Here is a 25,111-nt window from a genome sequence, read left to right on the forward strand (position 1 = left end):
CTACGAACAAGCTACTCAAACCAATGTTTGTGGCATAAAAAAGCCAAACAGTCTTGTATTCAAATTAAACCCTATTTTCCAAGCACTTTTATTTGTTAACAAGCACGAATAAACGCAACACATTTTTTCATCGCGAAAGGCAACTCGGCAAAAAGGAATTGCATTTTTATTGCCGACTGCATAAAAGAGAACGTGGGAAACCATTTTTTCCTTATTTAATCTATAATAACTTTCTGATTGCGATGATTCGCGGTACAGTACATAAGTACATAAAAAGTGTACTACATTTATGAGTTTTCACCCAATAAAAATTACGTTTTTGTTACTAGTAACAGAATCAATTTGGCCTTTTCTGTCCATCTGTCGGTCTTGAACTACTGCAAATGAGTATTTTGTTGTGTTTATAGTATAAACTTTATATCAATACCTTTTTGCTTTCATTGAATCAAAAGAATAAACGCCCTTTGACCAATTAAACTTTTTCAAACAAATTAAATTCCCAAAAAGTTAAGAAATATAAAGTACTCGATAAAGTTTTGTCAAATTGTAAAGACTTAATTAGCACTTAGGTATTCGAGGATAAAAGTTTACTTGATAATTTGGAAAGTTCTAGTTTCTTTTGCTTAATAGACTATGAAACCAACATATTTATTGGGAAAATGTTCAGGTAAACAAATGTAAAATAGGGTTATAAGTACCCAAAAGTATTTTTAAATATTGGCATTACCTATTTTATCTATGAACCACTACTCCAGTTCGGAACTGTTGGCTGCACTTAAGTAGGTTTGGCAGCACAGCATCTAAATTACGTGGCCCACTGAATGGCTGGCTGGCCAGATCCTGGCTTACATCCCTTTCCGGCCAGCTGGCTCAGCGCTGCAGCTACATTCAATTAATTTTACACGATGTAGCGAAAATCCAGCCCCAGAAACATGAAAGAATATCCAGGGGGCCGATGGAACCAGTGGGTGGTGCAGCAAAACTAACGATAATTTTCCAACGAGAGAGGATCCAGAGAGGGGAAAGTTTAAAGCAAAAACTACGTTGTAATAACATTTTAACGATATTAGCACGAAAAATGTGGCCCGGCATACAAAAGCGGAAAGTGGAAAGCTTAACGATGCTAAACGAGTGCAGTGTGTGCGTGTGTGTGTGCGACAGAGAGGGCCAGATGGAGCGAAAGAGAGGCCACAGGATGCGACACTCGCACACACACGCACACACGGAAAGCGAAGGCTGTTAGCTTCGCTTTTGCGGCTGCCAAAGAAATCTGCAGCGCAAATTGTTCAAATATTTTGGCTTTGCCACGCACACAAGCGACGGCAGCCCCTCCCACTCAGCCCGCCCCCCGTCCCCTTAACCCTTATGCAGTCTCTTTTCTTTTCGCTGGTGGACCAAACAACAATGGGGGGAGGGGGGGAGGAGCATTGTTCAAATGCAGCGAGTTGTTACATAATCCTCGCTGCCTCCAAAAACATATGTTATTGCATAGCCCCCTCGGTTTTGACCCACCCGAAAGCCCCTCCCCCCTCCTCCAGCAAGAGCCACATAATGGCAAAGTGAAAAGAGTTTTGCTTTCGGCGGCCTCCTTAAAGCGCCAACTCGCGAGCTGCCATCGTGTTATATGCCACAGCATAAATCCAATTATACACTTAAAAAGTTTATACCAATCTTAAAAGGTAATAATAAAAATAAACTTCATAGGATTTAAAAACTTATTTATTTAACGATATCTTTTAGTTTAAAATACAGAAATTTGTTGATCAAAGTTTTAAATAAAACAATAAAAAAATATTTTCTAAATTTAACTTTAAATGTAATTGTAACTTCCTTTAGGAAATTAACTTGATAACATAAATTTTCTGCTTCGTAAGTATGCTGAAAACAAAACTTTTACGGTACAAATAATCACTTGGGAATTATAAGCATTCGTTAAACGGCAAAAGTCCTTGAAAGTTTATTTTAATTTCATACTTTTTGGCCCACAAAAATGTTAATTACATATTTGAATCCGACAAGGTACGAAGAATTTGTTAAGTGAGCGCCACCCCACTCCGCCGACCCCTGACCCTGCCGCTTTATCCTTTCGCCATCGCACCCACAACATCTCTTTCAGCAGAAGGCTATCTCACTCACTCACTCGGAATGCGTGCGCCCAAGTTTATGCAATGTTTTTTCGCTTGTTTTGCGGCATTGTCAACAGTTTTATCCTGTTCAGCGGCCCCCGCGCCCACTCCGCCACCGCCCACATCCTTCCACGTTTCGCGCTCATTCTTTCTTTTGGCTTGTTAATATAAAGCAGGCGCCATCGCCATCGCCGCACTGTTGTTTTTCCAGATAGGCCAGCTCCGCTCTGTTGGTCCACACTTATAAATTGTGTGATTTCCCCCCAGCGTCGGTTTAAACAACAATGTGCGTCAAGTGAAGCATGTCCGTGAGTGCGAGTCCTTCGTCCTGAGAGTGCGAGTGTAAGGGTGTGCGAGGCGTTAAAACAAAAGTCAACAAAGCCCCCGCTCCGGTGTCTCCTGTGTGTGTGCGTGTAAGCTGCTAAAATAGTAAATTATGAGAGTGCACACACAAAGGCAGCAGCAGCGGCAGCAACAGCAGGCTGCCAGGATGCATCCACCGCTTAAGACAAACACAAGCGCGCTGCATACTTATGTGGGCGCCAAGTGCCTTTGAACTTTGCCCTCAGCATTGGCTATGACTTAATAAGCAGCCCACTCGAGAGCAAGGACACCCATGGTAATCCCAGCGTTTGCCCAGGGATTGCCACAGAGCACATAAACATGGCTCGGTCAAGTCTGGGCTAGGTGGCATGTGGGACAAAAAGCTCTATTAACACGGATTTGGAACTAAAATATAGGGCTAAAAACCAACACTGAGTCACTGAACTACCTGCAAATGTAATCTAATGATAAAAACCAAAAGGGAAATTATTAAAATAAACAGTGTTCCCAATTAGGGATTTACGGATTACTATAAAAGATAATTAAAGTCTTCTTTTAATATTGAAAAAAAAATATAAAGGTATAGTTATGTTTAACTAACTAGATTTAAATGTTTTATGAAAAAATTTTTAAACAAAATTCCTTATAAGTAGCTTATCCATACCAAGTATTTCATTGAAGTATTTTTTAAGCTACGTGTTACTTAGCAAATGTAACCTTCTGATAAGAACAGAAAAAATGTTTGGAATAAGCAGTATTCCCAATTTGTGACTTATAAGAGTCATCGGTATATTTAATATCATAAAAGTGCATATAACTTGTGTAAAAATTCAAAGTATTATAAGGAAACTTTTGACAAAAAATCCAATAGCCATATTACTGATGACTGATATCAGCTTGATAGTATATTTTTAGGTGTTCCATTTTAACTGAATTAAGAATGCCAACTATCAGACACTTTTCTATGCTATTTCCTTGGCCACATTTCACTCCCAAAGTAAAGGAATTAGCTAATGCATCTGTCGGGACTCACTTGGTGCAAACTTTTTACTCTTGTTTATTTGCAGCGAAGTCTTTGTAAAGCTTTGAGCCACGCTCTCAAAACAACCGCGCCAAAGCAACAAAGCGGCAAGTGCAACAATGTCAATGCACTGTGCTGTGCGGCTGATAAGAAGAGCAGCTGAAAGTTTAGGGTTTCTGGTTCTGCTGGCGTTCCGCAGCCACGAGCATCTGACTCAAGGTAAACAAGCGGGCTCCCAGCGACTTGTTGCTATCTTCTATCTTCCACTGGCAGTGTCGCGATTTCGCTGGGTGTCGTTAAATTATTTTCTTTACTGCTGCGGCATGCTCTTTATATTGCTTTCTGATGACACAGTCGCCGCGATAAGGAAAGCAGCCCTGCGAAAAACTGAAAAGCTGAGCCAGCGCCAAGTGCAACTTGAGGCGCCTGCGGAGGCGTCGGGTTTCCGCTTCGATCCCAGCTATTGAATATTTTCCTTATTCCTCCTATTTGCGATTTCCGCAAAGTCGGCACTTCGAAAGGTGAAAAAGTGAATCTGGGACTGTCAGATACTGGAGTTAATCACTTGGCGATCTCAGTCTCTGGCTCGCTGACACACGAAAACATCGCCGGTGACTCACTGCCTCAGAGAGTGGTACTTATTTTTTTCAGAGTTATCTCTTCGAAGTCATGCCGCAAATATGCCGTTGAAAGTCGGTCCGAGCTTAGGCTGAGTATCTGTTTTAAACATGGAGCTTTTATGATGTCTTTGCTATCATTTTTTAACCACAAGAGCTTCGAGCTCGATTGTTTAGTACTAGAACTTGTGTCCCAGAACATGGAATTTTGGTATATGTAATTCATTTAATCTCTTGCATAAATTCTGAAATTTTGGGGGCTATCGGTTAAGCCATCGATGAGTTACAATGGTACTGTTATCATACCTGCACCAACAGAGCTTTGAAATTTGGTATGCAGCTGTTTGAGCACGTTATCTACTAATTTTATGAGTTTGGCGACTTAGTACTGCCAAGATAAGACTGATAGTTAAATGCCAATCAAGTGGGTTTCGGCCATTACTCATCGATAGCACTCACGAAGAACCTATACCAACCCCATTTGTCAAACAAAATCCAGAGTTCTTTCGACACTGGCCCACTAAACAGTATCGTAATCTGTCCGCTGTGCCAGTTTGATAAAATTCGGCTGTGGGCCAACGAAGTTACGCATAGGTAAGGTTATGAACTCGGGTCTTACGGCAGCGTTCTGCCATTAGTTCGGTCTATAAATAGCCAGCAAATGCATTGCTCATAAATTTCACCAACGCAGCATATCGAATAATGCCCGACTTAATTACACATGGGGGTAGAAATGCGAGAGGGTGAGAGGGTGAGAGGGTGCAGGGGTGCAGACAGCTGGCAGACGACGCGACTCACAGTGGCACAAATGCACTTAAGTTTTCTTCGCTCAGGGCTCCGCTTTTCGGGGAGGAAGTCGTGGCATAAGGCACACATCAGTGCCAGCGAGAAGAGAGGAGATCGAGGGGTGTGCTGGTGCTATGTGCGATTGAGCAACGGTAGCTGGTACTTTCGTATGATGGCAGTACCTACTCGATATGGAAAAATTACCATGCAAGGAAAATAATTTATTTTCTGGGAAGAATCATTACTCTGTTCTATTTTTGAGCATTTTTTTGAAGATTTAAGATTTTCTATTAAGGTTTATATTACAGCGTCAATCAAAGTTGGGTAAATAGAAGTACAATTATTCTTTATTTTGATCCCTTTCCATTAATTTGCCAATAAAAAAAACTACAATAATTATTTGTATTTTTCCAAAAAGCCTATATAAAAGGAATAAATAGTTTTCAAAAAATATTACACATTTTTTGTATTTTAAAAGAATAACATTTAAGACTTCATTATAGTGTCAATCTAAGCTGGATGAATCTAAGTTTAAATAGTTCTTATCCTGTCCCATCATATCCCATTTATTTTCCCATTAAAAATATTACAAAGGTTGTTTGCATTCTCAACCGATGAGCCTGTATCTCTCGCACTTTGAGGTAAGTCCCTGTCCCTGCAACCCTTAGCCAGTGCTCACTGTAGGGCAATTGCAGACTAGCTCGCGCCAAAGCCTTGCAGCTGCCGCCTAGGATTCCGGGGCTCAGCCGAGTCGCAGGAGCCAAATCTCAACCAGAATCCTTCGCAGACGCAGACGGAGACTCATTCGCTGGCTCAGTCAATGCTCATTCAGCTCTGGGGATAATTGCTGCCAAACGAAGTGACATTTCTCCCTGACAATCCTTTGTGCCGCTGCCTGGGATTTGGACTCATTCTTCTCCGTCATCTGCAGTCGATGTTGTAGTTGTAGTTGTCGTTCTTGTTATTGCTGTAGTTGTAGATGTAGTTGTACTTGTACTTATTGTTGTTGTTGCTGTCACGCCGTGCAAATTCAGGCAGCTCGACAAACGGACGGAAGGACAGGAAAAATTTATGTTTGTGGAGCGGTGACGAAGGAATTGAAACCACACTGGAAAAATGGTGTTGTAAATTCTATGACATTAGGTCTTTGGTTGCATTACTTTAAAAATATACTTTTGTTTTATATTATTTTCAAGTTTAATTACTAATATTCTATGCCTTAATAATAGTCTTAAATATAGGTCTTTTATATAAGCTTAAAAAAGAACTGTGAAAAAACTTTTTTAAATTTAGAACATTTTTAAAATTCAATAATTAAATGTAAACGTGCCACAAAAAGTTCAATGTATTATCAATGCTTAAAAAATATGTCTTATAGAATACCTTTTTAATAAACCAGAATATTGGCATAGCATTTTTTCCAGTGCCTTTTTATGGCAGCTGTGCCGGCTGAACTGAGTTGAGCTGTGAGGCTCGTGCATTTCGTTAACGTGACAAAAATACATTGATTACATTTTTTAGCTGCACTCGACTCGGGATCTGCGTTCCGGGCTCCAGTATTCTAGGATTCTAGGGTCTGGGCCCACGTCCGCACACTTGGCACATTTGTCAGGCCAGGCCCACCATGTAAACATCTTGCACGTAGGATCCGGGTCCTCGTGCATCCCGGTTACATGGTATACAAAGTACTGAGTCGGAGTCCTCGTGTCGCACGGGGTCTTTGAACTGACAAATTACATTGACAACGAATGGGGGAAATTCCTTTCGTGTGCACTCTGAACTCCTTTTACCCCCAAGACTGTCTCTTTTTGTGAAGCTCCACACTGAGAAGTTTGGGGGTCAATGTCACGCCATTTCATATCAATAAAAAGTTAAGCTCAGCTGTCAACAAACAAATAAAATAAATGTCAATAGAAAGCCAATTCATTGTTAGTTTTTGAGTTGGTAGAAGCTTTCATGGCCCATCCAATTATTAGTCAGTTTTGAGTTTTTTGTTTGCTTTTGGTGTTTCACAAGAATAGAGACTTGTATTTCTTTTTGATATTTAGTATGGATTTTTTAATGAATTTAATTCCTACCTAAAAGAAAGGTAACTTTAAAATTTAGTATTCTTTGTTCAGTGGTCTTGGTTCATCAGTTGTTTTCGGTTTTAATTTGCTTACTTGGCTTTGCACCTCCCCCGCACCCTTGAGCCAAGCTCATCGCAACTGTTTTATCTACTTTCGCAATTTGGAAATTGCTGCAAATTGGCAACGGCAAAAGCAGCCAACACATCGTGGGTTCCTCTTAACTATTTTCGCCAACTTGCCAGTGGGCGATCGATCTCTTAAGGCTTTAATAATGTCTGCACCAATTGTTTAATTGCTTAATTGCTGTCGATTGCTCATAATTTCTTTGTTACAACAGCGAATTTGTGCCACACATAGTTACGTTTAATGGGCCTTGGGCGATCATGAATGGGCAATATTTACAGGCCCCTAAAACAGTTTCGGTAATCTCATCTGCCAGCCAGAAGTATTCAGACTTGCGCAAGTTGTCAAGCGAATTTCGAAACGGAAATACCGAAGGGATAGAATCGCCTGGACGAAAAGATACATAACTGCCCTGAAATTGCGCCAAAAATTCGCATAAATCTCAGCAACAACAACAAGGGAGTGCAATCAAAGAAAATTAAATCTCAGGCAGCTGCGCATGCGTAGCAGACGCAGCAGAAGAGAGGGGGAGAGATCGCACCTTTGAGCTACCGAACAGCTGGCTTGCGTGAGAGAGGCGGAGAGCGAGTGATAAGAAATAGCAACAAAAACATAAACCACCACCAACTACTACAACATGTAGCTAAACAATGCTCTCCATTGTTCGAAGCGTGTGTGCATTATGATAAAATAAACAGAGAGAGGGGGAGAGAAAGAAGGAAAGAGAAAGGGCAAGAGAACGAAGAGGGAGAAAGCACTAAAAAGTAGCTAGATTATCATTTAAAATAGCAACAAATACTTAAAAAAAAGTTTAAAATAAAAAAATACATAAGAAAGAGATGGTGAAACTATTTAGTTATTATGAATAATTTATTTATCATTATACTTTTGTAACATAGTTTTGATAGCTACACTTAAACACCATTATATCATTAAAACCATATCTGTAGATTTGCTCAAGGGGTCTGATACTGATGAATACACGATAGGATACATGATGATGATGGTATCATTCATATTTATAACATTATATTTATGAATTTATTTTTATATTTGTTTCAAAAATTTGAAGTTCTGATGAACATTTTACAACGATCTCTGTTGGTTACTACCTAGCCAGACTGTCAGCACTGCCTGCCTTACTCACCCAGGTAACTTGACTCCGGCTCTCTGGCCCGCTCGTTCTCCCACCCTCGGCCTCAGCAGTCTATAGCCCCTGTGCGGTAGCCCCTCTCATTCGATTGCCAGCAGTCGAAGCACGCAGACGCAGCCGCTGCGATCGTCGCGACTGTAGCTATAGCTATTCGTTATTCACTATTCGTATTCACACTCATCGTACTCGTATCGTTCGTTCGTTCGGTTCAGCGTGTTTGTTAAGTGTCGCCTTGTGTTTGCCGTTGAGCAGTGTTAAACTATTTACACTCTGTCGCGCTGTCTTGTGGGTGCACCACCCCAGGCACCCCCACCGCCCGACCGCTGTGAAGTTTTGTGGTGGCCAAAAATAATCAAATGACACGTGCTTGAAATATAAATTTTACTATCCATCAGAAAGCAGAAGCCAAACTTGGGATTACCTCGGCACTGTTTACACAAGAGAACGGTAAGTTTTGGCCAGCATAAACAATATGCCATAAAACAATAGGCCATAAACCCCATGTGGAATGTCATCAGCGCAGATAACTGTTTATTGCCAGTCCCCTTTGACCCCAATAAGCTTATCAATAAACACAAATATTCAATACACTCCGCATACGCCCCTTGTAATTACACACGCTTTAATACGCCCCTTCCCCCGCCCTTTTATTGAACCCATACAGCATTGTTTTCATTTTTCATACTTCGAGGACTCTGCTAAGCTCGCCTTTATGACTCAGGAGCGTCCCAGAGTCGTCAGACCGCAAATGATTTCGTTCTGCCGCTTGTTATTTTGTTCGGGGTTTCTCTGAATGTTCTTTATAGCGCAGATCCCCCATGAGTCACTTATGAGCTGGGGACACCGAGTGGATACTTGGCTGCGCGAGATACTTATAATTGGGGGAGGCAGTGGGTGACGAAGGTGACTGATCAGGCTGGCGGTGAATGGAAGGCGCTCGGGGTGTTGGAGGTGACTAAGCCGCGGCTCTGGATAACAATAATTGGGTTAGGCAAAGGTGCGATAGTCTCTTTGCAGTGGCAGTCATGCGCCAGGCAGATGTGAATGGATTCCTAAAGTAGTTATGCAGTCGTCATCATTTCAATTTAATATGAATTAATCACGTTTTTTTGTATTTTATTTCGCTTATATCGTAATTTGCATAGCTATTTCAAAACCTAAAAAATTACTAAAATGCCTCAAAGAAGCATTCTCTTTTTTATGAAAAATTCACTGATTTATTGTTAGCTACTGGAGACATAAGTTCACTTCTTAACGCGGGAATTCGAGAATACAACCTCTACGATCTCTAACTCACCGCAAAGATCCATCTGCAGACTTCCCTAATTTCAGTTTAGCCCAACCTAATAGTTATAATCAAAGGAACACCGCATAATTGCACTGATCTAGTTCCAGCTTAGAGCGATTCTGCGGTTTCGGCTCTGCGGCTGGGATGGCTCCATTGGAGTGCTAAGCACGGGCCATTACACCGGCCACTGGGAAAGGTGTTATTATGCCCGACTTCGAAACCAGTCGGGGACCGGAGTCACTCACCTGTTGCCGCAAGGAGATCGATATCAATGACAATTGGTGTCGCCGGCAACAGCAGCATTCAGATGGCATCGGCTCTGATATGTGGCCACCGTTAGCCGGGGGAAATGCCAAAGCAATGATGATTGCCTAATTGAATGGGATTAAAGCTTAATTTGGCTTGGTTTATTGATTTTCCGCTGAAGAACAATGGCACGTCAGAGAACGCCGCAAATGGAGCAGTTGCATGGAAATCGTAATCCATCCAAACTTTTTTTGCTTTTCATATGTCAGGTTGACATTTGAAACAATTGCCGATTGTAGTGAACAGTTTATGGGCGGCGAGACTTGAATAATTGCCCGCTTTTAATGCAAAATCAATTCAACTCGCTCACTCGTTTTTTACATAATTAAATGATTGTTTAACGCTGATTTATTATTTAATTGTTTGCCACTCGAACGACAACAATTAATTATGCAATAGCAAAAAGATGGCAAATAAATAAATAATAATTTCGTTATAATCAATGCAACAGCTGTGGAGTGTGGGCGGGCTGTGGCTAGCAATTAACATTTATTACGCTTATTTTGCATTTATTCCATTTTAATTTGTCGCTTAAATGTCAAAACTATTAAAATAATTATGGTCGCTGGCGGATTAATCAATGGGCGCTTTGGTGTGGCCTTTTCCCATCGATTTTGATCTGGTTGGGCCTTAACTTCGGTTAATTAAGCGGCGCTGCGAGGGGGGGGGAGCTTACCTGGCGCTTTCCCAACTTTCCCCCACCGGCCTCGTGTTCAATGCGTTCGGCTGACCCCATTGAGCCAAGTTCAGTTAACACTTAACCACCCCGCATATTAACTTAATTATGATGATTAACATTTTCAGTGTAATTTCTGTTTTTCGCTCGGCGTGCTCACTTGAGTTTTACGATGCAATTTCCATTATTGGGACTTTTTAAGCTGAACAGAACTTAAATTTACTATTCAATTCCTCTCCGCCTCTCTCTTTTATTTTTCTTGTGATTTATTTATTATGAAATGCTTTCAGATAACGAAGCTTTATCGTATCTTAAAAGCGATATGGCCGAGAGTTCCGTGGTTTTCTTTCACTGTTTGTGAGTTTGAACTGCATAAATTATGGGCTGCCGCTCTTTTTTCATTCCCAAATTAATTGGCAGATTGTCACAGACTTTGAAAATTCTATTTGGCCAAAACTTGTTCTGCTGACAACTCTATTGGCCATTTGCATATGAAATTCGACTGCCTTGTGGGCCTAATTGGCCGGCAAAGCACAACGAACCGCCCGAATTAATTTCCCCAGCCACGATCCTTGCTGGAATTAAATTTACATCCATTTTTACACTATTCAACACACCCAATCAAGTGCAATTTGAGGCCGGGCATTGTTGTTGCCCTGGGGCATTGGTAATGAGGCGCACTCATCTTAGTTATTTCTCCTCGTGGAAACCGGATTGTAAGCCAAACATTTTTACATTATTTTGCCTTTGCCTACTAATGAGCGCCGTCTATTGGAATTACTCATGGCTGGCCATAAATATCGATTAAGGGGCGGTTTTTCAATCAATTTAAACGCTGTCCGGGGGGCGGGGAGGTGGTAATGAGGCAGACGGCCAACGGAGCGTCCGAGGGTCAAGGGCGGTGGGTCTGCGTCCTGGAAAGTCTTCTTGGCTGGCTTCGCTTACTAATCCAATTAGAATTACGCCGCCGGCGGGCAGGTGGGTCGCCTTTGTAGGTGTTCTAATTAAATTTTGGCTTGTCAGGCGGTTCCTTTGCCTGTGAACCAAAATTAAATTAATATTTTCTCCAAAAGTTCATACATTTGTCGTGCAGAAATGGATTGAAAAGGACAGATTGTTTTCGATTCTACAAATTAATTGTTGGAATTGCTAAAAAATCACTGTCTTAATTCAAACCTAAATTGAGTGAGGAACAAAAGAAAATTATATTTTTGCCAATATTAAACCATTTTGACTGGTATAACTGGTTCATATTCATAAATTTATATAGCTACTAACCCCCCAGACTATCATCAAAAAAAATATTTAATCTTCTAGTTTAAGCTTTAACTGATTTTTGACCAGTGTACTTTTACTACTTAACAACACTGAATTCGGTCGCAGATCAGCAAAGAAACTGCCCCGGTGTGAAACCTGGCTATACTTAAGCGGAGACTCAAGATCTCTGGCTTGAAACGGAAATGTTGAGATTCTGTTAACATTCAAACTAATCGCTATCAGCACCTTCTTTATAAAATATTTTATTTGATTTTGGACTCTACAAATGTATTTAGCAGCATATTAAGTATGAAAACAAGAAATATAGTTATAAGCATTATTTTTGGTATATCGAAAGGTATTATTTATTGTAAAAAACGGCGGTCACACTTTCCGTGGGTATCGATGAACGATAGGCCAGATAGGCCCTGGAATCGATACTCGATAGTTTTCAGCTGCGCGAACGACTCATCAACGTTTTTTCCCGTCCCGAAGAATTTAAAAAGAATTATTAAGTTCGCGGAGTGCACGAATCGAAGGGGAAAAATCGGGTGGGCTTTTCCGGGCGGCGATCGCCACTGCGAGTTGGAAATATGCGAAAGTGCGGCGCTGCGAAGTGGAATTCGGTCGATTGCCGCACGACGACGTCATTCTCAGTCACAAACACACACACACGCAAATAACCAGGTGTGCACGGAGAATTCAAATTCGTTGAGATTGTTGTAAATTATGAAAGCAATTTATCAAGCGGAAACTGGAAATCGAAAGAGCTGGAAAAAAGGGGAAGCAAAAGGAGGAAGAACGGCCAAAACAGCAACAACGACTGCGGCGGAGGAAGGGAGAGAGCGCGAGAGATAAACGCGCCTTGATCAACGAATACATAAAGAGTGCGAGAGAGAGAGAGAGGGAGCGGAAGAGAGAACAGCCGAGGGCACATAATTATCTCCATTTTTGCTGGATATCTGTTGCTCGCTGTGACCTTTTGCAACTATTCCCTCGAGCATTTCTGTGTAAGTACGATAATTAAATTACAAATAAAAGAAGCAAAGCGCTTTAATTGCAAGCTCATAATAAACGAAAGAAAAACGGTTCCAAGGCAACAGCAACAACAACAACAGCCAGGGTTAAGTGGCAAAATATTGACCATAAATTAACTTAGCTTTTTTATCTTACAGATAGTATATCTAAAATAGGCCCCCGAATGTTATGTATACTTTTTATCTGCAAAGGACGCCCCCAAATTGTTCACATTCATTCACTAAATTCGCCTAAAACTTTCCATTATTATAGTAAAACTAATTTTTTTTTTATTCGGCCTGTCATGCGTGCGACAAATATTAAAAAAGACACGAGGAAAAGATATATAGGAGATGCCGACGACATATCCGCCGAGCGACAATCTAAAATTCTACCAAAATAAACACACACGAGCCAGCTGAATGGCCTCCCCACCCACCGCCCACTTATGCGCCCCGTGCCACGCCCACTGACCATGTTATGGTTTCATTTTCCATTTTTCAAAACAACACCACACCAAATAATGACTTTCCTATAATAATTTTGTGGATTTCGGCCTAATTGTTTGTATTTTCAGCAAACGTTTGCCATTCGTGCGTGCACAGAGAGAAATTATGTAGTTGTTTTCAAGACCTTATTATAGAAAGTAACTGAACAAAATATAAAATAGTGGGATATCCTGGTTATAAGAACGGATATACTATAACTACAAATATTTATAGGTATTTAAGGCTTTGGTTCGGTGATACACTGCTCATTTGAATATCAGAACGACTAAACTCCAGTAACCATTAACACGTCTATGATATGTTGAACTATCTTTTGTCGTGCTACTTTTTTGTTGTTTTTATCTTTTTGTAAATATTTGCGATAATAATAAGCTCTGAATTGCTGTCTTTTTGATAAAACTGATACTCTAGAGATTATTTAACGGGTAATTAGGTTATAAAAGATTGCAGATTTTTTTACAGTGGAGGTATACGTTTATTTATTCATCCGAACGCGTCTGCCGGCTGTTTAGGATTCCCATATGCAAACAATCGAATATCGTCTGTCTAGTTACCTGTTTTTGATGCATTTTTGGATTGCATACGATTTCACTTAATGGCGATTTTCCCTGTATTTCCATATGCACTCACAGTTTTGGAGTCCCCAGTTTTAAGTGACCATGTGCCAATTACTTTCTGTTCGTTGTTGTTGCTGTTGTTTGTTTGAGCTGTAGACGCTCTTCATCTGGGTAAACAAAAGATAGGCAACAGGTGGTTGTGATTCTCAAGTTGCCACACAGAGTATATGTATATACTAGGAAATATGTACTTATGTGCGAACGTGACAATTGTTGCCCCTGGCTTAATCGATTACTCACCCACTGAAGCCCACTTACTCATCCCACACACACCCAAACACACATCCAAACACAATCATTTATCGAGCTGCAATTGAATGCCTTTTGTACTGTTTGAGCGGCACTGCAATAAGTCGTTTTCTCCTCCGCAGAGAGCGGAAATCTCCGGAGGGAATTGGAAATGGACACCCGCGTCGAACTGGAACTGGAGCCGGTTGGCAAGGATACGGATAAGTCGAAGGAGGAGCAGGAGGATGCGAGGGAACCGGAGGAGACCCAGCTGCAGCTGGAGCAAAAGAGTCTGCTTACTCCGGTGAAGATCATCCCGGCTCAGAGTGGAAATGGCGACTTAGAGGAGACGCCCAGGACCCCAAGGACGCCGCCACCGATGAGCCTGCAGCCGGGAACATCTCGCCAGCTCTTCCGGGAGGCCGCCCTGGCCCACGGAGGCCAGGAGAGCACATCCCTGCTGCAGCAGGAGCTCAACAACATAGCCGCCACCCAAACCCCGGCCTCGAAACTCAGAAGTGCCAGCTCCACGCTGGACGCCAGTGTCTCCCGGAATCCCTCCACCACCGGCGGCAAGCATGAGAAGAAGCTCGGTCACCGCAGAGTGGCGGAGGGCGGCGAGGTTACCTACAAGAAGATCCAGTCCAAGCAGATCATGGGCTCCATCCAGCTGGGCATCCAGCACACGGTCGGCAGTCTGGCCAGCAAGCCCAAGAGGGATCTGCTGATGAACGACTTCTGGGAAATGGAAACCATTTCGTTTCCCCCAGATGGCTCCTCCATAACACCTGCCCATCACTACAGCGACTTCCGCTTCAAGGTCTACGCACCCATAGCCTTTCGCTACTTCCGCGATCTGTTCGGAATCGCACCAGACGACTTCCTGATGTCCATGTGCGCCTCGCCCCTGCGGGAGCTCTCCAATCCGGGTGCCTCCGGCTCCATATTTTACCTGACAACTGACGACGAGTTTATAATCAAGACGGTGCAGAAGAAGGAGTGCGAGTTCCTGCAGAAACTGCTACCTGGTTACTACATGAACCTCTCGCAGAATCCCCGCACGCTGCTGCCCAAGTTCTTCGGCCTGTATTGCTTTCACTACAACTCGAAGAATGTGCGGCTAGTGGCCATGAATAACCTGCTGCCGTCGGATATCAAGATGCACTGCAAGTACGACCTGAAGGGTTCGTCCTTCCGCCGCAAAGCCTCCAAGGCGGAGCGACAGAAGGCGAGTCCCACGTTCAAGGACCTCGACTTTGCCGAGCACCATCCGAACGGCATATTCCTGGAGACGGACAAGTACAATGCGCTGATGAGCACCATCAAGCGGGATTGCATGGTGCTGGAGAGCTTCCAGATCATGGACTACTCGCTGCTGGTGGGCATCCACAATCTGGACCTGGCCGCCAAGGAGAAGCGCGAAGAGCGGATCCTGAATGCAAGAGCCAAGCTGCAGCGCAAGGAGAGTGCCGCTCAAGGTCCTTCCTCCTTAAATCCCGACGATGATGCTCCGGAGGCGGATCAGAATCAGCTCCATGCGGTGGCCTCTTACGCCTCCATACCGGGCACTTCGGCCGGAGCTGCCCTCAACCGAACACGCAGTATGAACCGCCAGCGTTTGGTGGCTCACTCCACGGCTCTGGAGTCCATTACCGCTGATATGGATGTGCCGCTGGAAGAGGACGAGGACGTGCCCGCTGGCGGCATACCAGCTCGGTCCGAAAACGACGAAAGATTGATCCTGTATATTGGCATCATTGACATTTTGCAATCGTATCGCTTGGAGAAGAAGCTGGAGCACACGTTCAAGAGCATCCTGTACAACGGGGACACGGTGTCCGTGTGTCGGCCCTCCTTCTACGCCAAGCGCTTCCAGGACGCCATGGGCAAGCAGGTGTTCAAGAAAACGCCCACATTTCCACTGAAACATTCCCCCTCCAAGCGCAAGACCTCGACCACCCAGCTGCGTTCGCCCGTCTCGCGTCTCCAGCCGCTGAGCACCCCAACAGGTGTTCGCCAGCCGGTGCTGACGCTTTCGGGGATGTCGACACCACCGCCGGCCTTCGATGACATCTCCGAGGAGGACATAACCGCCGCCTCCACCAACACGCTGCAGCAGCAGCAGAGGAACAGCAGCCAGTCGAACAACAACCAGGGAGAGCTGGAGACCAGGGGAGGGAGCAGCACGACAGGCGGCAGCGGGGAGCCCAGCAGCACATATCACACCCAGTACTCATACGACGGCTCTGGGCGGACGGGCAGCGTTCTGACCAGCGACTTCAGCGACGACGAGTCCACGGGCACGGACCTGGGCTTAAGGTCACCGCAGCACCAGCACCGCACCCACCGGCTGACCATGACGAGTGTCCAGGTCTCGACCGTGGGCTTGGACCCGCCGACGGCGGACGGAGCGGATGTGGTGCACTCGGATGTCAACGGCAAGACCTCCATAACGACCACCACCATGTTGACGACCACAAAGACGGCCCACATCCAGGCGCCCAGCTACACGTCCACGCTCGTGCTCAACGATTTGCCGCGTTGAATTTCTGAGCGGGCTTTTGGGGGGGCTCAAAGTTATCCATTGGATGGATGTAGCTAGCCCTGTGTGTGTGTGTCTGCAAGGTGAAAGCTGGCGCTCACCGCCAAAACGAAAAGAGAAATACTGAAAACGAGCTCGTTTATCTTGATTAAACACAAAACCGAAAAGCGAATACGTATTCGATATTAAAATTTATGTGGCGCCCTTGCTAATTGACTGCCAACCCAGACTCGCCCTCCCACACACACACACACGCATACACGCTGCTAGGGGATTCCCCGTACCTATTAAAATTTATAATTATTATTTCGCTTCGTTTCGGTTGTAAATTGTGTGCGTGTCGCCGTAACGGAAGTTGGTTTTAATTTTTGAAATTATTGTGCACAACAAACGACCTACTCAATCGAAAGGGGGACATTAGTTGGAGAAAAGACCGTGTGGAAACTCAGTTTTTGTCTATATGTGTATGTTGCTGTATTATAAAGTGCGTTTACGTATTCTTAGATGCTCATGTAAATAGAGGAACGAAAATAAATACTTACCTATACAACGATTTGTGTTTTTCGCCACAAGGACGAGTGTCCGCGCTCGGAGCTCTGCCTGCGGCTGACCATAAATCACTTAATGATTTCCAATGTTGCTATTAAGTGTCGTTAATTTTTATCGCCTTGCTGCATTGTTAAGCCTCTTTCAGCCAGCCAGCGTCAATTGTGCAATATTTATTGGCCAGCCCAAAGGATTTTGCCCAGGACTCAGCCCCGCATTCAGCCTTTAAATGGGGCATGGAGGATGGCAGAGCTCTCCATTAATTGGCCCATGTCCTGGGGACAGTGGTTTTAATTTGCGTACCCTGTAATTCCGCATTTCGATGGGGCTGTAATGCGTGTCGAATGGGGCTTCACAGGTGCACTTGATGTCACTGAAATGGGGTACTTATGATAAGAGTTAATTGCTCACAATCGCTGATCCTTGGTATTTTTAAAATCTTTTGAACTTACAAGGATCATGCTTGGATTTAAGCTTTTAGTAGCGGCCTAGAGAACACCCCATTCGATACGCAAACATTTGTGCAACAGAAAACCAAAAAAAGGATAATATTATGAATGGCGTTAGAAACATTAAAAATTTCATATTAAACTGTAAATGGCCGCAAATATTTGTTGGCATATATACGCGTGCTATTTGTACTAATTGAATATAATTTTAATTAATTGCTTAATGAATTCGATAAATATGTGTGCGCCGAAGTGTGAGTGTGGATATGTGCGAATGTGGCGGAATAAAAAATGTTTCGTCATTTGTTTGTTTCACTTTGTTTGCCTGAAACAAGCACTTTGTCAATATTTGCTCGGCGGGGAGGGAGTTACACCGTGCCAGTTGACCAAATGCCATTTGAGGGCCAAAAAGCGTGGGATGCGGGGGTCAGAGTTCACCAGGCATGCATAACTGGAAAATAAACTTTCCCACTCATGCATAACACAAATAGTTGCCACCATCAACTCCGCCCGCTCTGCGAATGGTACATTATGTAATTATGGCGAAAACAACTAAGTTTAATAAATATGTAAAATGCAAAGTGCAAAAACCACGCAAAATTAAACAAAATAAAACACGAGTTCGGCTTGCGATGTCACACGAAAATTGTTTTGCAGCATAATTAGTTTATTCCATTTGCATAATAGAGCCCCGATGCCGCACACCAAATGTTTTGTTCATTTGCCGCACCCTCAGGCCCCCCGTGGCCCCGTCGCCTCCGAAAATCATTTGCATTTCCAGCACCAGCCAGTGGCCAGGTGGTTCCGCCCCCTCTTTGTGCCTGTAACTCGACAGATTTGGTCTGTAAAATCTGCATAAATGCCCACAATTTGGGGCATTCACATCAATTATTTAGAAATTATTGCCCAGTAATGTATACTGGGCCATATGCCAAATGTCATTTTGATGGCCCCAAAAGCTTGGTGCTCCTTAAATTGCCCAAAGGCGAGAGTTTAAACTGGAAAACTGCACCATTTCTGTGCGGGACGGCAAGGTCAGCAGGGGGGGGAGCCAACATTTCATTGATTAAAATAATGATTTGTATCGCTGGGCGGAAATTTAATGTTTTCACAACGGATATTAAGCCAATGTTCAGGCATGTGTGCGCAGTGCCAGGGCCAGAGCCCCGCCCACTTTCCAGTTTCCACCTTCCAAACGGGGCGAATGACCCCTGAATAACCCGGGCCGCCGGGGGGAAATGCCCGGATCCGGGTATTGGCAATGAATCCAGTCCAGCCGAGCGGCAATTGCATTAAATTTAATGAATTTAAGCCTGTTAAACGAATGAGTCCAATTTATTTAAATGATGGACACCACTGATTGCCTGTGTCTCTCTGCTCCTCCGTTTCAGGCATGTCCTTCCAGCGCAGCTACAGCAAGGTGTGGTGGGGTTCGGAGCAGTCCTCCTCCCTGACCAGCGGCGGTTTCTATTCGAGCTTCAGCAGTGGGAGTGCGAGTGGCTCCGCCCGGCAGCCCTCCTCCCTGGGCCCCCTGGGCAATCTGTCCTGCATCCAGGAGGTGGAGGACGAGCAGAACAGCTCCAAGCTGTCCTGGCACAAGCACGATAGCCCCGGCAGTCTGCGCAGTCAGGTGAGCACATCATCGATTCCAAGCCCATTAGGGGCGTTATTATTTTGCTTAGAATTTGGAAACACAACAGGGATGACCATAGGGCATAGAAGACCCATTATGCAATTAATTTTTTCCAATAATGAGTGGAATTCCAAATTTTGATAAGCCATAGTTTGCGTATGGTTGAAATTCAAAGGAATTTGCGAATTTAGTGAAGATAAAACTGAATTTTGCTGAAAATAAGTTATAAATACATTGTTAAAAGTAAATGATAATACAAATCTTTAAAATGGATATATAAAAAAGCCTTTTTAATTTATATCATACATACTGTCATTATATCAACGGCTTATAACACTTTGCTAAACATTTTAAAAAGGATTACTAATTAATAGTTATAAAATGCTAATGTAGTGCTAATGTTCCTTTTTTTCTCGCCCTGTATTTGCAGGACTCGGGCTTCTCCGACAATGAGGAGTCGCATCAGTTGCAGCATCAGCTCCATCAGGCTGCACCGCAATCGCCGCAACCGGACAAGCAGCAAACGCCCACGGGCACGCCCAGCTCCGTGCATTCGGTGGCCACGCCGCCCACGGTGGTGCGCCGGGTGGGCAACTCCTCGTTCTACTCGCCGCTAATCAGTGTGACGCGGCGCATCTCCTTCACCAGCGGCCAGATTACGCCCAGGGCGAAGCCCGTGGAGAGCGAGGATGCAGTGGACGCGGAGCTGGAGGCCAGTCGAAGCCGTCTGTTCGAGCAGCTGGACAGCATGAAGCTGGACGACGACGAGGCGGCGGGTGCCGAGGAGGAGGACTCCCCACCACGTCCGGCTCTAAGACGCCGCAGGCGGGTGATGCGAAAGACCAAACCGGAACCGGAAGAGGCTTCGGCCAGCGAGGAGGAGGTGGTTCCAGTGCTGCCACCACCGCCGCCGTACAACAACGAAACCGTTTACTTGGGCGAGGCACCACCGCCGTACAACAACGAGACGGTGACCTTCGGCACCACCGAGCAGGATGAAACCCTGCAGATGCAACCCTCTCCGCTGAGAGTACGAGCCCTGCGATTCACGGCCAGCACCAGTACGCCCAAAAGCGGCTCCAAGATAGCCAAAAAGGGCAAGAAGCACCCGGAACCCGTGGCCCATTGGATGACGGAGCAGCGCTGGGCCGGCGAGCCGGAGGTGATGTGCACCCTGCAGCACAAGTCCATTGCCCAGGAGGCGTACAAGAACTACACGATCACCACCAGTGCAGTTTGCAAGCTGGTCAGACAGCTGCAGCAGCAGGCTCTGTCGCTCCAGGGCCACTTCGAGCGGAGTGAGCGGGTGCTTAGCGGACTGCAGGCCAGTTCTCTGCCGGAAGCCCTCGCCGGAGTCACTCAGCTGCTCGGCCACCTGGACGACTTCACCGCCACGCTGGAGCGTCGTGGAATCTTCTTCAACGATGCCAGGATCGAGCGGAGGCGCTATGAGCAGCACTTGGAGCAGATCCGCACCGTGAGCAAGGACACCAGGTACTCGCTGGAGCGACAGCACTACATCAACCTCGAGTCCCTGCTGGACGATGTGCAACTGCTGAAGAGGCACACCCTGATTACCCTGCGCCTGATCTTCGAGCGACTGGTCCGCGTCCTGGTGGTCAGCATCGAGCAGAGTCAATGCGATCTGTTGCTGCGGGCCAACATCAACATGGTGGCTACCTTAATGAACATCGACTACGATGGATTCGCCTCCCTGTCCGATGCCTTCATCCAGAACGAGGCAGTGCGAACCCTTCTCGTCGTGGTGCTGGATCACAAGCAGAGCTCCGTGAGAGCCTTGGCCTTGCGGGCTCTAGCCACCCTGTGCTGTGCCCCGCAGGCCATCAACCAGCTGGGCAGCTGTGGTGGCATCGAGATCGTGAGGGACATCCTGCAGGTGGACTGCGCCGGCGAGAGGGGAGCCATCGAGCGGAGGGAGGCCGTGTCGCTGCTGGCGCAGATCACCGCCGCCTGGCATGGGCCGGAGCACCGGGTTCCGGGCTTGCGGGACTGCTCCGAGAGCCTGGTCGCCGGACTGGCCGCCCTGCTGCAGCCGGAGTGCTGTACGCAGACGCTGCTCCTCTGCGCCGCCGCCCTCAACAACCTGAGCAGGATGGAGGCCACCTCGCACTACTCCATCATGTCCAACGAGGCCATCTTCCGCCTGATCGACACCCTGGAGCACCAGGACTGCGGCACCAGTGTCTTTCTCTACGTAAGTATCTTGATTTTAAAAAATGAATGCAAATGTGGCGCTTTTAAATGGAAATGAGATATAAAGCTGCAATTTTAAAGGCATATATTCAAAGTAGTTTCACAAGTTAGGCACAAGTTATTTATTTTATATCACCATATTTTCATAAATCCCATGTTTCGTATTCCTAAACAACAAAGTAGCTATATTTTTCTGAACTTAAACTTCAGAGGCCAATCTGACCTTCGGTGGGTTCTGCCCGGATCGATTTCCTCCAATTTTTTGTTGGGCAATTTTATTGAAAGCTTCTTCGGGCGCTGGCTCGTAAAATTTATTTGTGCATTTGCAAAGCAATTTTTTCGCAATCTTGGCCACGATTTTTCATTCCCCAATACACACACACACACCCAAGCCCACACTCGTACATTCACCCAGACCACTTTCGGGTTGCTTATTTTTTGCTCATCAACATTTCCCCTCTGTTTTATTTCATCCGCACAGGAGCAGATCGTTGGGATGCTGCACAACATGTCGCTGAACAAGAAGTGCCACAGCCACTTGGCCAACGGCGCCATCATAAATTTCATCACGTCCGTGTACCAAACGGAATTCTACAAGACCTACGGCTCACGTGCGGAGAGCGATGCCCAGCGCCGCACCATCAAGACCATCCTGCACACGCTGACGCGGCTGGCCAGCGACTCGCCGACCCTGGGAGCCGAGCTCCTGGAGCAGTGGCATCTGCCGGATCTGCTGCGCCAATCGCTGGCCCTCAAGCCCTCCAGTCCGCAGCAGCACCTGGACAGCAGCTACGGCGGGGACATCTCCCACTTGGCGCGACAACTGCTCGGTGCCCATCGGCAGGAGCAGCAGCTGCTGCTGCTGGCCACTCCCACGCCAAGCGGATCCTTCTCCAGTGGTCACCAAACGCCCGAGGCACAAACCCAAACGCAAACCCAAAACCAGACCGATTCCAGTGGCAAAACCAAGGCCAAGACGTCGTCGTCGTCGCTGCTCAAATTCAATTTAACACGTCAGGAGAGTTTCGTCTAGTTTTCAGCACCTGAAGGGGGATGGGGGTGTTCCAAGTCCCGGCCAGTGCTGCACAGAGAGAAATCTATAACCAAGTTATAGCAGTTATAGCAGTTTCATTTACATAAGCCTGTATTCCAAATATTTATGGGTAAAGTTTATATATTGCTGTTAAAATATCTAAAATGTTGATCACTACTGTCAACAAGTCTTATTTTCTATTCGAAATAATCAAAAAGTTTCCTTAATAATATGAGCAAAAATATTTTAAGAAGCTAAAAATATTGTAAAATAGTACAAACTTGTCATTCTTTTATTTAGATATCTATGTTGTAATCATTCTGAAAAAGCCATGATCCCCTGTCATAGGAAATACCCAACTTTTGCCCCACTTTGGCAAGCTTTTCTCTCTGTGCATACACGTTTTCCGGACGGACTCAAGCCGGAAACTCAGACGTGCGTCAAGTGTTATTACTTTGTCTAGAATGCTGCGTGACCCGTTTGGACTCGCTCTCCCTCCGGTTTGACCTTACTATTTCCTGCTGGTTGTAAACGAAGTAATTTTTATATTTCCACTCAGGCAAACAAAACAAACGGAGGGGCGGAGCGAGATGCCAAATAAATAGAAATACAATTTTTCCTTGGCTATTTTTTCTCGTGTTGCCGAGGCAACTTTTGGCATTCTTGTGTGCTTATAACAAAAATGCTCTTAAAGTGCTTTCTTCCCTTGGCAGCCTGATTTATTCTGTGTTTCGTTCAATGCAAATGCAACTTTGACATTTTGCATTCTCATTGTAAATATTTTGCCGAAAAATCCCTAACCTAACCCCATACGGCTGGCAACTTAAAAACCAAAAACTCGTTAAATTCCTTAGCTGTAGGAGAGAAGTCCTTTGTGCCAAATAAAACGAGAAAGGAAATTCAAACAATTTGTTTGTCTTGTACTTAAAGCAATTGTATTGCATTGTATTATATATGAATGTATTTACGCTTTCCACAACTGTTTGGAGCTACTATTAAGTTTATTGTAAGATTATTAAGTTACACAATGTCCACATGGCATTCACTTCGCTAAAATAAACCTTTGATGTTTTTCAACCAAGAAGTGTGTTTTCCTTTAAAGGTTGTGCCAAAAAGCTAATTACGGTAGTGATATATAATATGGGGAATGGTACATTGTTTGTTGATGGGCAGCTTGAACTACACTTTACTTTATGATGAGCAATTACAGCGCTTATTAGATTAGAATTAGCCAGAAAAAAAGGACAGGATTGTGTTGTGGATGCCTCTTTCAAAGAACATTTTCTTTAAATATTTGAATTAATAGTGGTTGCCATTGGTTGGTGTAAGTATTGCTTAAATACAAAGGAAACATTTCTTTCCGTGCACAACGGTTTTGACAAAGGAACGCTCATATTATACCATAATAACAAGGTATTACTCGTATTACTCCTATATTCAGCCACCCTGTGTTGTACTCAGAGTTGTTATGTTTTTCCCTCAGAGTAGCCTGGACCATAGTTTCCTTTTGTGCAGAGCATTAAGTGTGTTTTGTAGCAGCAGAAGAAGCTTACTTTGGTTAGACATACTTTCCCTGTTATCCTGGCAGGATGTTCCTCAACTCTCACATTTTCCTCTTCATTCCGCCTGTCGGCAAGGGTTCTCTGCGGCCATTTGCACACAGTCTGGGTCGAAATGAAAATGTATAAAAGTAAATACTGCACTGATCACCATTTTGGCGTGCAAATCCACAGATACCCACAGAAACAGACATTTGCACACTTTATCGAGCATGGAAAATCAGAGCTTAGAGTTTGTTACTCGTGGAGTGGGGTACTGTGTGGGCTGGCCAGTGGAAAGCTTTTGGCTTTCGATTTAAATGTAGGATCTAATAATGCTTTCAGTCAAAACGAAATCAGCTGTTTACCAGTATTGAATTAAGCCGATTGCAGGGGAGTCCAAATATATTTAGTATTTTCCATAAATGATTTGATGGCCTACTTATAATATAATTTTAAATTTAAGGCTCAATTGATTACAATCAATATGCAATTACTTATTATGTTTAGTAAAATGTTTGAATTTATGTACATTTTAAAATCCTAGCGAAATCGCCAACTATTCAACAAAATCAATTCATATTCCTTCTCGCATTCCTGTTTAAAAATAGGACCCCTTCTTTTCCCCACGGCCAGCTGAAATGTATGCTATGCGAAATGCTTTGGCCTGGCTTAGATGTCAAAAAGCGTGCTAACTCTATGTCCTGTGAGTCGTGTCCTTTTATACCCGTACACCCCCCCCCCACCCTTACCATTCCCGCATTTCAGAGTTCCTGGCTGTCGATATCCGAATCAGGCATAAACAAGTTCTTTAGAGTAGATTGAAGTTTTATAATGTTGGCATATTTTGCATGGCTGAGCCCGGAATGAGTGAAGATGCTTTGCCTTTCGTGGGTGTGCGCATGTGTGTGCGAGTTCCCATTGAAAGTGTGAGTATATGTATAGGCCAGGGAGTCCTGAATCCTGGCTTCGCATGTGTGTGTGTGCTTATGTCCTGTTTACTTGCGGAATGCCCGGCTCAGATCCAAAGTGTGGCGGC

The 25,111-nt window shown here is 44.6% G+C and overlaps 2 protein-coding genes across 4 annotated transcripts; both read left to right on the top strand.

Moving 5' to 3' along the window:
* The first annotated feature begins 8,526 nt into the window (after positions 1–8,526).
* Positions 8,527–23,618, top strand: LOC108022623 (uncharacterized). Its single transcript, XM_017091668.3, has 4 exons — positions 8,527–8,666; positions 19,046–19,284; positions 19,718–21,502; positions 21,983–23,618. Exons 2-4 carry the CDS (start codon positions 19,048–19,050, stop codon positions 22,532–22,534), a joined length of 2,574 nt encoding a protein of 857 aa, XP_016947157.3. The 5' UTR covers positions 8,527–8,666; positions 19,046–19,047; the 3' UTR covers positions 22,535–23,618.
* On the top strand, positions 8,540–17,209 carry LOC108022625 (phosphatidylinositol 4-phosphate 5-kinase type-1 alpha). 3 transcript variants are annotated; one of them, XM_017091670.3, is made up of 3 exons: positions 12,164–12,433; positions 12,495–12,756; positions 14,261–17,209. In XM_017091670.3, the coding sequence occupies exon 3, from the start codon at positions 14,290–14,292 to the stop codon at positions 16,660–16,662; it is 2,373 nt and encodes a 790-aa protein (XP_016947159.1). In that variant the 5' UTR covers positions 12,164–12,433; positions 12,495–12,756; positions 14,261–14,289; the 3' UTR covers positions 16,663–17,209. The 3 variants fall into 3 exon arrangements, with proteins under 3 accessions (XP_043947643.1, XP_016947159.1, XP_016947158.1); XM_044091708.2 differs by lacking the exons at positions 12,164–12,433; positions 12,495–12,756 and adding an exon at positions 8,540–8,666; XM_017091669.3 differs by having other exon boundaries at positions 12,164–12,756.
* Positions 23,619–25,111: the final 1,493 nt, after the last annotated feature.

Source organism: Drosophila biarmipes, chromosome 2R (genome assembly GCF_025231255.1).
Source record: "Drosophila biarmipes strain raj3 chromosome 2R, RU_DBia_V1.1, whole genome shotgun sequence".
In the NCBI taxonomy this organism is placed as follows: domain Eukaryota; kingdom Metazoa; phylum Arthropoda; class Insecta; order Diptera; family Drosophilidae; genus Drosophila; species Drosophila biarmipes.